General features: G+C 35.3%; 2 protein-coding genes across 4 annotated transcripts in view; both read left to right on the forward strand.

The window, feature by feature from the left end:
• LOC111424662 (Autophagy-related 2) overlaps positions 1-14,676 on the forward strand; it is a 29,666-nt gene extending 14,990 nt beyond the window's left edge. Inside the window, exons 9-21 of one of the 3 annotated variants that reach the window (XM_023058286.2) lie at positions 361-1,052; positions 1,112-1,492; positions 1,547-1,737; positions 1,792-1,979; positions 5,395-5,933; positions 5,995-6,105; positions 6,175-6,191; positions 6,250-6,630; positions 6,681-6,848; positions 6,901-7,558; positions 7,615-7,769; positions 7,826-7,945; positions 14,357-14,676. In XM_023058286.2, the coding sequence (XP_022914054.2) occupies positions 361-1,052; positions 1,112-1,492; positions 1,547-1,737; positions 1,792-1,979; positions 5,395-5,933; positions 5,995-6,105; positions 6,175-6,191; positions 6,250-6,630; positions 6,681-6,848; positions 6,901-7,558; positions 7,615-7,769; positions 7,826-7,945; positions 14,357-14,593 (3,838 nt within the window). In that variant the 3' untranslated portion in view covers positions 14,594-14,676. Of the gene's footprint in view, positions 1-360; positions 1,053-1,111; positions 1,493-1,546; positions 1,738-1,791; positions 1,980-5,394; positions 5,934-5,994; positions 6,192-6,249; positions 6,631-6,680; positions 6,849-6,900; positions 7,559-7,614; positions 7,770-7,825; positions 7,946-14,356 lie in introns of all 3 variants that reach the window. The other 2 variants (XM_023058287.2, XM_023058285.2) reach the window with 2 other exon arrangements.
• A 276-nt stretch (positions 14,677-14,952) lies between these two features.
• LOC111424637 (lost boys) overlaps positions 14,953-15,583 on the forward strand; it is a 224,783-nt gene continuing 224,152 nt past the window's right edge. The window contains exon 1 of the mRNA XM_023058247.2: positions 14,953-15,459. Coding sequence (XP_022914015.1) covers positions 15,028-15,459 — 432 coding nt within the window. The 5' untranslated portion in view covers positions 14,953-15,027. The remainder of the gene's footprint in view (positions 15,460-15,583) is intronic.

Consider the following 15,583-nt stretch of genomic DNA (forward strand, 5'->3'; position numbering starts at 1 on the left):
GCCGACGTCACTTGCGGCCGTGGGCATACAATTGCTACCCTATTGAACAGCGTATTCTCTACTGCCTCGGCTGTAAGCGACCTCGACTTAGTTGGGATGGAAAGTACTGTGTTGTTTTATTAAGCCGAGGTTGCTTGCGGCCGAGGCGCTACAATTACTTGGGTATTACACAACATAAACTCTAATGCCTCGGCCGCAAGTGACCTCGGCTTAATTAGGATGGAAAGTACTAAGTTATTTTCGTAAGCTGACGTCTCTTGCTGCCGTGAGGCTACAATATATATTGGTATGAAAAGTAACTTATAACTAGCCAAAAATCTTTATTAATTAATCTTAAAATTAATAATTTATGATTTACAGCTTTCCTATACCAGATTTAAGAGCACATAGTGATCCAAATCGCGTCCCATGGTATAAAAGAAACGTTAGACTCGATTATTTAACGCTTCAAATAAGTGACGCAACGCTTTTCACATCGATACAAACCTCCCAAATATTTCAAAAGTACACATTAGATTTTCGAGTTTTAGATATTCTTTATCATGAGAATGAATTGGTTAGTCCTTTGGCCGTAGCGCGTGTTGAAAGCGATCAAAAATTAATGGAATCGCTTGGATATAACGGGATAACGGCGTTTCCGCAGTTAATTTTAAAAATAAATCCGATTAAAAATTCTGATATTGAACTTCATCATATTCCCGAAGCCGAATTTGACACGATGTGTCAATCGATTTATGGGAATCTTATGGGTGAACATAAGAAAGAACCGAGTCCTTTCAGTTCTAAAAGGGAAATTCACGAGAGTGATAATCCGCATATGAAAACTCAAGCTGAGACACCGGGCGATAAGCAAGAAATGGAAGATTTCGTAAATAATACTTTATCGAATTCTTTAATTGAGTTAGAAATGCATCTTCCTGTTGTTTCGTTGCAATTACTTACTAAACATATTTATGAAGTTATTTATAATCGTATAAATAGTGATTTATTGTTATGGGAACCATCTGCTCCTAGAAATTGTAACACTTACACCAACGACAATATAATACCAAGTAAATTGGTTTCATTCTTTTGTGATAATAATAATTTATTAAAAAATTAATAATTTTAGATTTTACCACTCATGAAACTGATACATTTGGAATGTGCAAAAGCAACATAAATTATGGTTCGGAATCGGAAAGTGACGAAGAAAGCGACCCGACTCAAATTTATTATTCAGCTTATGAACGTTCGATGCGAACACCACGTCAAACTTGTAAAGATGTGGTTAGACAATCGCAATTTGCTTTAAATTTACACATAAAATTGGGATTAGTCGGTATGAATACTCCAGTGAGAGATCTTCATTCGAACGTGATTCCAAACCAACAGGGTGAATTTGTCTTTCGATTACACGACATGACGATTTTTAACGTTAGCGGCTACAATGGTGACAATAATTTAGGATACGTTTGTGCAACTGCAAGAAAAGCTGAAATGTATCACTGTGGTAAGATGAAATAAATTTAATGAATGTTGACCGGTTAATAATAATTCTTTGTAGATATGAGATCTATTCCAAGTCAATCACCAGCTCTTTTGGAAATCGATTCGATTTTAGGAAAGCATTTGTACCCAACTATTTATAAAAGTGACAATGGTGTTCAACAGGAGTGTACAAATCGCGGTGGAAAACGGGATATGTTGTCTGTTGCTGTTAAGGTTCAGGCGAATCATGAAACACATCAAGTAAAGGTAAATTAATTAACAAAAAGTTAATTAAATGTTTCGTAATTGAAATTATTTTAGACAATTACGGTAGCTATAGGAATCGATAAAGCAACATTAAAGCACCGAATGTGCCTAGAACCAAACACTTGGATAACACAATTAATAGATTTCTTCAATGTTATCGACTATACAATAACCGGTTATAACGCGAAAGAGGTTTTAACGGAGTTGCATTTACATTTATGGGATTGTGCAATCGATTACAGGTATTTTTTAAATATAGTGCGACCTCGATAATTCGGACTATTTAAAACCGCGGTGATCTGGAAAAGTAAATAATTCGGTTGCGGAAGCGAGACAACTTTTTTATTGAAAAGCGAAATATTTAATGCAAAACAACAAAAAATTCAATTCACATAAAGATTATTTACAATAGAAGTGAACAGAAGTATATTTTATTCATTTATTTACACATTCAGGGCAATATCATTTTCTTCTGTCCACTTTCTCCACACATTAAAACTCTTCCAGTGGTAAAAAATCTTTATCATTTTCAAGCCAAATACGTATTTCTGCGTTCGTGAGATTCTGTTCAGTGAGATCATCATATCTGAACCATCTGATAAATATTTACGAATTATTAAGAATAAAATGCTAAACGAACAATTTCAGCTTTAACTGTGCGGTAGTTTACCATAAAGTTCTTCATCCAAGGAAAGCAGATTCTGCCACAATTGACTCAGAGGAAACAGATCTTCAGTGTCTGAGTTGGTATTTGCCGCGTGAGACATAATTTGGTGCCAGCATTTCTCCAAGATTTTGGGGGAGGCTTTTTCCCAAGCATTGCATAGTAAACATACAGCGTTGTTCAAGTTAATGGTTTTTAATAATTTAACAATGTCTTCTTATATTATCTAATAACGATTAGATAAAATATGGGCTAAAAGACATTTCTGATAAAATAATTTTGTCAGTTTAATGGCATTTTGGTCCATAGGCTGCAAAAGTGCCGTACAATTTGCTGCAGGAAATGTATATACAGGTGTGCCAAATGTCTGGAATATAGCCAATAACTAGCTAACAGTTCAACCACTGTTAGCTAAATATAAAACCTTTAAAGGAACAACTCTCAGTTTAAACAGCACATGTGGAAAGTTAATTAAGTATTTCACTTATGTAAGTTATTAATTTTGATTAATTTATTAATTTTATGCATAATGATGACAACTAACAATTTAACACAAATGGTTGTTTATATTAATTAAGAGCATGACATGACATGTCAACATGAAATTATCCAGGAATTTTAAGACCGGGTTTTCTCTAAATAGCAGAATTGAACAAAACGCTAGACAGCACACATGGAAAACTAATATTTTCCACTAACTTGTATATCTTTCCACACTTGCCTTTTGCTCATGTAGAAATCCGACATACACGTTAATGAAAAATCTTAGTTTTCTCACTTGTACTGTAATATAAATACTATTACCTAATTGTGCTTGTACTTGTGTCTGATAGCACTTCCACAAAAAAATTGTACGTGTAATCACTCTCTGAGAGTTCTCACAGAGCAAGTCGCTGAAGTAGCAAGTAATCGCGACATAAATCGCTTGCGTGTGTAAACAAGTTGGGAGAGCTGTTTAGGAAGTTAGAATTTATTTCCGTCTGGTGGGAAGTTTTCGTGCAAGTGAATAGTGGAAGTGAGTAGGCGGTTTTTAAAATGGAGCGCAAACGCGTATGGTCAAAAGAGGAAACTTTGACTTTAATAGGTGTTTTTGAAGAGTTTACCGAATTATGGCAAATAAAATCAAAAATATGCAGGGATAGAGATAGGAAACAAAAGGCAATAAAATTTATAGCGGATAAATTTGATACAAGCGAGGCTGAAATTCAGAAAACCTCAATGTCAGAGTCAAGCTTCCTTTTGGTTTTATGGATTCACACATGTTTGTATCTAATTTTGCTATTTTATCCGAAATTAGTTAAAGTAAAAAGTTAAAGTCGGTTTCTGACATACGCAGAAAGTTTTTAAATGTTGCTGGATCTTCACTTCTTATTTCATTTAAGAGCGTTGCATCAGCACCAAGAACAGACCTTCTGTTTATCCATTCTTTGATCTATATTCGTTTTCTCGTCTTTTCTCTCCGACGTTTTCGTGAAATCACATACTCATGCACATACGCGCATGCAGTCACTTACTGTCCCTAGAGTACTTGCAGAAAATTTTCAGACTGTGTAAACGCGCCAGCAAGCACTTGCCGCAAGTTCTCTCTATAGAGCGCTTGCAGAGAGAACTTGCACACAAAATTTGCTTAGATGTAAACGCTAGCGCAAATTACTCTCAGAAGTTAAAGTTAAATTACTCTCGCAAGTTACTATCCCGTGTAAATGACGCTTTATGTAACGTCATTTGCTTTATAACTGGTGATGTAATGAATTCCATTACCTAACTACAAATTGATAAGTTGACATCTATCACTAATAGAATAAGTCAAGTTTTGAACAAAAATTGCTTTTTCAATGGAATTAGATAAAATTTTGTACTTAACACGTTATGAAACTGCTAATTTTGTTTAACTTACGTAATTTGCAGAACTCGCTCGCTTGTCTTTTCATAACTGGTTACGTAAATAACTATAACACCGGAAGTGTTAAAAACCGGAATGTTTACGTGTTTAAAAGCCCTCGGATTTTTTACCTTTCCTATCACTAACAGCTTTAATTTTTGTGAACCATCAGCATTACAACACGCTAGAAATATAACGCATTCTTTGCTTATTTTTTGACCTAGTGCGGTCTTCTTCTGAGTCCGAACCAACGTTTCTTCAGGCAGCATCTTCCAATACACAGCAGATTTTTTAATAGGTCCGAGGTTTAATTCTTTTATCTACTTTCCGAATACGGAAAGTTCAATTGGGAAAGGATAGACGGAATTTGATCAGTAAATAGTTTTTCGCCACACACTTTTAAAATACGCAGACCATGTCTTTTTTTGAAGTTTGAAATGCGCCTCTGCTAGCTCTAAATTTATCATTTCCATAGGTTTCAGTATAAAACTGAAAATGCACAAAATTGGAATGTGTCTTGATCGTTGCGTACAAAACAATGTATACAAATGTGATTGCATATTTAAATATTCTGCTTTTTGTAAGGTTTTTCTGGGAGCAGAACTGAAATCACATTTAGTAATAAATCTAAAAGAAGTTCCATAGTCCAAAATCATCTTTAAATTAAACATGGTGATGGTCCTCCTCCCTATTCATTTGCCAACACTTTTCCACTTTCACCACGAACTAGTTTTTCTAATATATCGGACTTTTGTTTTATTGTTAGCGTGATATATTTTCTTCTAGAAGATATTGTAATACGTATGTACTATCATTAAACTTCAGTCGTGATGCTTTGCAAGCAAATCAAAGACACATACTGCTTATACGAATCCCAGATATTATACTCGCCCGAATTTATGAAGTTAGGGGAATCCCTCACTATCGATTTCAGTTTTGCTATGGGTATAATATGTACTTTGAATGAAGTAGACGTGTAAAAAACGCAGATACGGATTATAAAGTACACAATGTATTTGAAATACTTGTCCGGATTATTGAATGAAGATTCGGATTATCGTGGTCGCATTACTCGCTACATTTTATAATTGTTTAATACATTTTTTTTTAGACCAAAATTTTTACCATTGCGTTCTGTAATAACCCTAGGAAGTTTTAGTTTATCTTGCCATTTAGCAGCGCAATCATGTTCTTCAACCCTTCGTTTCTTAGCTGAAGACTGCGGTTTATTTTTAAGTGAAAAAGCGCCCCCGCGTAATGGAAAACCTTCGGAAGCGGCAATCGATTTGCGTCGCGATTACGTGAACGTTGTGCAATTGGGGCTTTTCGAAATTAGCTTAAAACTTCATGACGAAAAAAGCGGAATTTTTCCTTTGGTGGATTTAAGGGCGGCTAATAATATATTACATATACGAACATGTGCGGATAGCGGCCGGGCGTTAATGCAATTAATCACATATCTCGCTGCTTATGGAGATACGGTTAAAAACGAAGATACCTTAATACCTTGCAGCAGTCCTAGTCATCAACCAGAACCTCAATTGGTCCCTATTGAACCTACTATTATCAGCAAACTTTCTGATAGTCAACATGAACAAATCAATAAGGAGATTTGCGAAGCTATGGAGGATGTTGATGAACGATTAGAACGTAAATATTTTATTATTTAAGGATATTTCGTATAAAACTGTTTTATAATTCTTTATTTAAGAACAAAACATATCAGATGTTCAAGGAACCGGGGCAAAATTATTCTTTTTTCCTGATGAAAAGAACCGAACAACACTCGACACGAACTTCACGCTCGTCAAATCCGAAAAAGGTGACGTAATACCTCTTAGAACAAATTTGAGCAGTGATACTGATGACGAATTTTGTTTCATCGACTTAGTAGGTACAAGTAACACGGTGAGTCACCCCCCAAGAAATCTCCCCTTCAATTTAACTCTTTTCGTTTTTACTCCAGTCAAATTACTCCGCACCGGAAATTAATTGGAAAACGGAAGTTCCGGTTCGTTTAGTCGACCGGCATTTCAACAAACCAGGAAAAATCGACTTTTTAAAGACACCAAATAGTTATCCCCAACCAGTAACTAGATACACCTTACGAGAATTGACTCTAACTTGGGATATGTATGGAGGAAATGATTTTAAAATTAACGAAAAAGAAGTTCAAAAGAAAACCGTTAATTTTGCCGACACCGCAACCGTTAATTTTTCAAACACACCAGCTGGAGAGGTTGTATTTACCAAAGCGGAAAACAAAAAGAAACAAAAAGTTGGATGGCCATTATGCGGTGGAGTAAATCGAGATCAAAACGTTTTAATGCAGCTTCATTTAAATAAGGTATAATTTGGGATACTAACTGTTTAATCGCATTAAATGAATTTAATTAGGTTCGTTTCCAACATGATTTATACCCTGATCACACAACACAAGCATCCCGCCAAGTACTTTTAATAACTGAAATTGAGGTTAAAGATAAATTGGCCTGTAGTGAAATCAATAAATTTTTGTATGAATATAGTACAGAAGAGAATCCAAAAAGAAGCCATTCTCATATGGTACGATAAAAAAATACTTTTCCTCAATCGATTCTGTTAATTATAATTTTAGCTTTCCGTGAAAGCGATTCACACAAGACCAGATCCCGCGTTCAAAACTGAAGAGTGTGAATTAAAAATTTCAATGCTTCCGCTTCGGTTAAACATCGATCAAGATTCGTTTTTATTTCTCGTTAATTTCTTTTCGGAAATGACCAGTTTGCCGGAAGATAGCGTTGAAATTCAGATTCCCTCGAAACATTCGACTCCAACCCATCAACCACCAGTTATTTCAAAATCGCGTAATGATCAAAAAACCAGTGAAACCAGCGATATTAATGAGCAAGATCAGGATTTGTTGAGTTTAAACGAAGAGAATCCCGCGAAGGAAGAATCATTAACTACAAATGTCGTACCAGATGATTGCATTCAAGATTCATCTCCGATTTTCTTTAAAAGCGTTATGTTTTCCCCGGAGGTTTCCATTCGTATCGATTATCATGGTAAAAGGGTTGATATGAGTCATGGGCCTTTGCCTGGGCTTCTTATGGGAATAGGACATTTAAATTGTTCTATAATAAAACTAAAAGAATTAATTAATTCGCGTGGTATTTTGGGGATGGATAATTTATTCCAGTTTCTTTGGTCAAAATGGTTAGAAGATATTAAAAAGAATCAAATTCCGGGTGTTTTGGGTGGAATCGGTCCTATGCATGCTTTACTTCAACTGGGTAAGTAGTATAAGTTAATATTTATTTTTAATTTTATTTAATACTTTGTTTTAAAGTCCAGGGAATTTGGGATTTATTTTGGATGCCAATTGAACAATATCAAAAAGACGGCCGAATCGTTCGTGGTATTCAAAGAGGTGCAAATAGTTTTACTAAATCTACTCTTGTTGCTACTTTAGAATTGGCTTCCAGAATTATACATTTAGTACTTGTAAGTGTTTGATTTTTATTTAATTTTTCAGTTTTTTCTTTTTAATTATTTTTAAGATAACGGCTGAAACTGCATTTGATATGTTATCTTCTGGAAAAAGTATCAAACGTTTACGATATAATCAACCTCAAGATTTACGTGAAGGTGTTTCGTATGCATATAACGTCGTTAGAGAGGTAATTATTATATAGGTAAAAGGGTCATATAGAAGAGATGGTTTTGAAAATTGAAATCTAAAAAAAAATATCTTATCCATTACGATTTTTTTTTAAATGTAGAAGATCTAAAAATCTATCTTTTGCTGTTGCAAACACGAAAGGGTTAATACGTGTACTTATTAACATATTGTGGTAATGTTTGAGTGGTTAAAGCGAAAATGTATGCCAAGTTCAACATTTTCGGAATTAGACACAACTTTTAACTATAATAAGTCACCCTGTAACATTTATTTGGCAAATGAGGCTGTATGTGTGTTTGAGATTATATTATGTGCTTAGGAGAATGTGGAAGAATTTATAAGAGATGATAAAAGAACTACCTTTTTGTTTCTTAAGGGGTAATAGCAGTGTAGAGGCCTGTTTTCAAAGGTTATCTTTAAGATTTTTTTTTTAACTGGGAATATTAAGGCTTATTGTTGCATCTTAAAAGCTATATTCATAAATTTCGTGAAATGTTTTTTTTTTAATAGTCTTACAACAGATTAAATCCAGGTTTGGTTTTTTCGTCGCGCTCTTCTATGCGATATATAGAAGACGCAAATCATAACCTAGAATAGAAAACGAAAGTTCTTTTCAAAGTTTAGCTCAAAATTTAAAGAAAAACGTAGCGGTTTGTCAAAGAATTAATTTTTGTAAAAATGATATGCCTTTAAAGATTACGAAGTGATTTTCACGAAAAAATTTCGCCGAAAATTATTCATAATAATCAATATTTCGAAAAATCTACGCTTTTCCTTAAATAATCTATTTCTGAAGATGCAGTTAAGATCTGAAGTTAATCTATCAAAAATAGTAAATGTTATTTGTCGCGCAAGTTTGAAAAATGTAGTTTCGAGAAAAAATGCTTTAAAGTTTTAAAACTCTAGAGTTCATATATAAATTTAAACAAATGAGTTTCTATAGGATCTTACCATTAGTCAGCTATTCCAGCACCATAAAGTTGACCCTCAATGTTGCTATTTTTTTCTTCTCGCAATTTTCTGGTCGTTGTTAGGGATTTCGCTCGCTTTATTGCAGAAATTGTAACAGTTATAGCCAATCGTTATTTCCATAAGCTCCATTATTTTTAAAACTACACTCAGTCCATCGTTAAAAATACTAACAGCAACATCTGTACTTAAATCAAAAATTTTTTTAACGCTTGATGTGGCCTTTGGAGCAATGGACCATGCTAATGAATTAAAGCTTTCATTGTTATTTTGAGTGTATCCTCCCATGCAACGCTCAAGCAAATACTCTCTATTTAAATCTTCATAGATAGGTTGAATAGCTCCAAAAACTTCCGGTTTCATTGGATATTTATAATTATCTAAGGCTCCTTCAGCAAAAGCTACTTACCACGCACACCACGCTTCTCGTCTGTTGACAATTTATGAAATAGAGTTGCTCAAATATCATTCTTCATATCTTCTATTGAATTAGGATTACGCCGAATTGTTAAACCATAATATTTACTTAAATCGTCAATAAGTTTACCAGTCAATTTACCCTTTCCACTAAACCCTTTGTTTGATTTTTTAACGTTACGCAATCCAGTTCACATGCGTTTTTCCACGTGATCAATGCTTTCTTTTTTTTCTGCACACAGTGTTTCTTCTACTGTTGCCATCGCCGATGTAAGAAATGTATTTAACATTATACAGACTAAGGGAACGTATAAACATCTCGATTACTGAGTTTATTTCCATTTTTCCTGCAGAACCTTTATACTTTGACTGGCAAACTGTCTTATCGGTTTCAAGGCATTCCGCATACTCTAACGCTATCTTTTTTATTTTCCCAAGTTTCACAACTTTTGCAGTACCTACTTAGATTTAACGATGATGTCGACAACTTTTCCGTCAGCCAACTAAAGAAGCTAAGCCGAAAAGCGATGTGAATCCTCGTTTCCTCCAAGACCCATCACCACGGACAGTCAGTTTCTTTTCACACTGCTCCCTCCATACTAATTTGACACACCGAACGTTCAGCGACCGAAATTGTATCCACAGCAGTTGTATAAGCGGTTTGAAATATCGGTCGAAGCAGATCCATGAAAGCACAGAACTTTATCAATCCATTCATACCGATTCCCAATAAACACATTGCTAATACTATTCGTCTAGTCAGTTCATACGCATATCTAATAAATGGACTATTTGGAACACTATTAATATTGTCACACTTTTCGCATGTAACACTTATTTTTAAGCTCAAGCCGCGCATTGAAGTGTGACTAAAAATCACTCTAGAATAGCACTTATGGCACACTACAACGCTCGAGATTGCAATGAACACGGCAACAAAATTAACGAAGCAGTAGCCAAATGATGGATGAACATTAATATCACCTGCAGTCTTCAATTTTTTGGCAGACGTGCTCACTCCTTCAACGTCTTTCATACGTCTTCGATGAGAATGCCAGCTAGACTCTCTGGTACCTTTTCTTCCAGAATACACAACATTTTTGTCACTCATGGTTGGGTTGGGTTTAACCGTAACGTCTTTTTAACTAGCGTCGTTCACAACAAAAGATGCACAAACGGTAAGAGCTGGATATTATTACTACATCATGTGTACAATTAAAGGCTGGTAACTAGGCGACGTGAAAATCACTAGGCAATGTGAGCAGTCAGGGGATTTGTACCTATATACCGATATATGTATTTGTTTACCATCTTAACTGTACACTTAACTTTTATAGTCAATGCGTAAAGTTATTCTTCTGGCATACATTGATGGGTTGGGTACGCTTTCAAGAGAGAGTAAACATCTTGTTAGAATGGAAACTCATACTGAAACCTCAACTGAGTCGTTAAATTATAACAAGTAAAATTGAAACGAAATTGATTGAATTAATACCAATATGATCACCCAACCTAACCTGAACGCAATTCAACTTGATAGAAACCAACCCAAAAGCAAATCAACTCAACCTGAACGCAATTCAACATGAGAGGAACTTGAACGCAACTTAACCTATTAGAAATTAACCCGAAGGTAATTCAATTTAACTTATTGAACTCAAACCGAGAGCAACCCAAACTGAATGTTGACTTGCATTCCCGAAAGCAGCCTTTTTTACAAAGCCGGGGAAAATCTGCAAACAGACACCTGATTTGAGATGGTGAGAGATCAAGTAGTATCGGGTTCGATTGACCCCACTCCGACCAACTAAAAAACCCTTTCCTCGACTTCTTTTCTTGATCACAGGGGTGAAAACCCCTTAGAACCATCTCATCGAAGGACTACCTTTCATCTTTTCCTTCTCACGCGTCCTACACTTCAGGCAGTGTCTCCATCTGGCTAGAGGAGCCCATTGAAGACACCCCCTGTTCCCAGTCCTCTTCCTCTCCCGCGTGTGCGTCGTATATGCCATCCCTCACACCTCATTAAATAACCATCCATCTTCCTCCTCACGACATTTAGTACCTCCAGCAGTGTCTCCATCACTCATATTCGCGTTTAGAACAAAGATACCAATTACTTTTTGTAGGGAGGCTCGTTGAGGACCTCCTGCTCCCACTTATTTTCTTCAGATAATGTCTTTTCTTCTTTTTTTTTGTATCAACGACAGACCTCACAAACTCCTGCTCGCCGAAAGCAATTCAATCTGACAGCAACCCAACCTGAAAGGAACAAAACTAACAAGTAAAGTGGTTTGCACACAGAGCTACTGAAAAGGAACTAAACTGGTTGTTAACTTGGGTCACTAACCAGTTTCTAACTCATTAGTCTCCACTCACGAAATTACTCATCAGCGATCAAAACCTGTAGTTTGTTCAGTTTAGTCATAATTGCAGAACTATTCATGTTGTTGATGAAGCATTCCCATAGATACGATATCTGATGAGACCCTACCCGTCAAGGATATTGGATAACGTGAAAAGGATATTCAATTATAGGTTGAGTCGAGGAAGAAAATCAATTGAATTTGCTTTTGGGATGACGTGCAAGAAGTTCGCTGTTTTGAATGGTCCAATCCGCATCTGAGAAACTGAAGCTGTGAAATTCGTCAACAAAGCAGCTTGTGTCCTTCACAATTTTGTGAGAAGACGAAACTTCCCTACATGCCAAGTGATACAACTGCTGCGGTAGACGACCACGTCATGGTGCAGCATCTATCACAGCATCTGATTATACAAAACAACTCTCGTGCAGCAGATCTCAGAGGCTGCTTAGCTAACCATTTCCTTAACTCGCAAGATTTTCTGCCCTGGCGGTGGAAATACTCGATATGAGATTGCCAGTGTAGTACCTACTTTTTACTACTAGTTAATTGCGAAATTATGTATGAAGACACACTATTTTTGTATTCCTAAAAGTAAAATAATGAGCATACATGTTCAATTTGACCACGTTGCCGATCTCGACCCACGCCTTTGAGTTTTTCCACTTCCGCCACGAGTAAAAAGTTGAATTATTGGTCATTCATCCTGTTGGATTACTAGTGATTAGTTACAAACTAGTTTCCGTGCATCACAGAGGAGTTCGCAATCAGTAGCGCCGTAGGTGGCGTCTAATTTGATTATACATAGGAAGCAACTCTAAGGAAGCTCTAAATTGGTTAGTAATTCGCGTTTCTGATCACTTCCTTTTTAGTGGCTCTGTGTATAAACAGCCTAATTCAATTTTAACGAATGGCAATGCTGCTCCACCGTAACCCGATCGCAAAGCTATTTGAAAGTAATTTAAAGGTGGCTACACAGGTAACTGCAAACTTGACAAGTATGCATGATCAATCTTTTTGTATGCTTTAGCGTTTGTAGGATAATTTTGCACAAACATTTTGCTTGTGCAATCCGCTTGATGATGGATTATATTTTGATCATGCAAGCTTGCGTCAGCGAAAGCGCACGTGTGTACCAAGCACACTGCTTGATATGTGGCCAAACGTAGGAATTTCTCCCTACGTGTACGGATTTTTCAGTCTAAAAATGGCATCATATTCTTAACAGCGAAGAATATCAATTTTTTGTAACAAAATATTCATTCTTGCGTCAATAATTTATAATTCTTCGACACTTGTTCAAGCATACTTGTATCGTGTGGTGTCGAAGGGAAATTTTACATGCTTGTACAAAAAGATTGATCATGCATGCTTGTCAAGATGGCAGTTACGTGTGTAGCCACCTTTACACCAATGCAAGTTAATCAAGCCTAAAAGCAACTCAACCCAAAAAGTACTAAACCATTAAGTTATCCAACTTCAAAGAAAGCTAATGCAATCCTACTGCGATCTGACTCCAATCGAATACAACTGGAAGCTACCTCATCTAGGAGCAAGTCAATCCAACTTGAAAACAACTCAACCCGAAGATAAGCTTTTTTTAATGAAATATCTAACAAATTAACACTAATGAGCTATTTGGTTCTAATTTAATCTACTATGGTTACATAACAAAGTACTTATCTGACACTGCCTTCACGTGACTATGTTTTAGTACCTTTTATTACCTTCCTTCACTACCACTTTCACCATTCCAGTTCAAATGGTTTTATTCTTTTCAATCTTAACGAAGCTCTCGTCATTTAGGAGCCTCAATGTTGATGTGGTGGGCACAGCCCCGTTCTAGTGTCCATATTCTTTGCCGATACTTTTAGGTCCTTGCGTTTGAACAACCTTTAGTAATTCTTTACCTTTGGTGGTGATTAGCCCCGATTCCCAGTGTGTGTGTTTTGAGAATATTAATTATACTCACCCTTAAGATAAATCTTAATGGTTTTGACAGATACTATCAGCTCAAAATCCGTAAAGCGTATTGTACCAGGTTGGCCAGAGATACCAGAACGCGTTTTAAAGGGAAAAGAGCTAGAGACTGAAACGAGTAATTTAACTCAAATATATTGGTTTTCCTAATGAAACACTCTGATTATGAAAGTATGTAAGGATGTATTGTTAGAGCATGTCAGGAGTGTTTACTTTTCATACGTTAAAATCCTCCGTCTGACCAACCTTGTACAATACGCTTTAGAGACCTTGCTATCAGCCGACGTTTGTTTCGAAATTTCGGCCGTTTTACATTTTGATACTTTTTAACTTATAAAAATAACTTATATAATAATATAAATTATCGATGGATACTATATTGGCACCACAAAAATTTAAATTTTATTACCAATAAAATTTTAGTGATTTATTATTAATGCTTTTATCGTCAGTCAATAATAATTTTGTGAGTTTACATAAACTACTATAGAAATTAAAGTTATAATGACAACATTAACAAGTGTGGATTACTAAAACAAGTGCAGATTTTCTCATATAATTGGACAGGTAAAGTACAACACCACCACATAATTATATTTGTTTACTTTTTTTCAAAACCACTCATCTTTATATCTTTGTTATTTTGCATTGTATTTATGATGTGAATTAAAATTGTTTAGGGCTTTGGTGAAGCAGCTTCAAATTTGGTTCATGTAGCTTCTCACGAACATGAACAAAAAGGTTACACTGGTGCGGTTGGTGGGATTCTTCGTCAAATTCCTCCTACAATTATCCAACCGATAATAATAGCTTCCAACGCGACTAATAACGTTTTGGGAGGAATGCGGTGTCAATTAGCACCGGACATTCGACAAGAAGTGATTGATAAATGGAAAAAGGATGAAAGTAAAAAATGAAAACAGATTTTATAACATATTTTTGTATGTGATTTACAATTAGCGTAACTGTAAGAATATCGATTTCGCTCTAAGTTGAATTGAATTTTCCCGAATATTGCTCGGTTTACAGAATTGTTGTTTTTTTTTGCATCTACCTAATTTTTACTTATTATTATTATTATTGAGTGTTTTGTTTAAATATGTTTAAGGAATACTTAGCGTTTCTAGCGGACCATTTCGAACTTATTTATTTTTAATTGTGATATCTTGTAGACGAATATAAGTGTATTTTTTATGTGCGACTTATTGCTGTGCAATTAAATAAAAAACTGTTTATAAATCACATTCAATATTGCCATGGTAACACCCACAGAAAATACACTAACCTTTCTGTCATAATATCCTGCGTCAATCCCTACTATTAAAAGATTAATAAGTTAAAAAGATAAAATATGGCCGCAGTTGAAGGAAAATCCACCGTTGGTGATTCCCAATTAACGGGAGACACTAGTGAATTCGAAAGCACGATGGGTTATGAATACGGTTTTGATGAGTACGAAGGAGAAGAAATGGAGGAGCAAGAACATGTTTTTTCAATTTTTGATGTATTAGACGCACCGAGGATTTTACCAGAACCAATACAATTAGACGAAAGTCATCTTGACCAACTCAGCAAAGAGTTGGGTTTAATTCGATTTTGTTGGCCTGATATTAAAGATCCAGTTTTTGAAGATCGAATTAATTTCCCGGAGAGTTATCTCAAAAATAGCGAAAAAGAGAAATTATTACTTTATTATGCTGAGTCGTTCCGGAGACAATTCCATAACGTGTATCCTTTACGGAAACCTCTTCTTTTATCAGCCGAAAATGAGTGTGGAATGCAGGTAAGGAATTAATTTACTTTATAAAATATATAGTTATTGATTAGATTATGTAAGATTAAAATTAAAGGTTTCGATGTTACATTAGAGTTTATTGAAGCCATTAATCTATAGATGTCGCTATATA

The sequence above is a fragment of the Onthophagus taurus genome, chromosome 7 (assembly GCF_036711975.1).
Source record: "Onthophagus taurus isolate NC chromosome 7, IU_Otau_3.0, whole genome shotgun sequence".
NCBI classification, from domain to species: domain Eukaryota; kingdom Metazoa; phylum Arthropoda; class Insecta; order Coleoptera; family Scarabaeidae; genus Onthophagus; species Onthophagus taurus.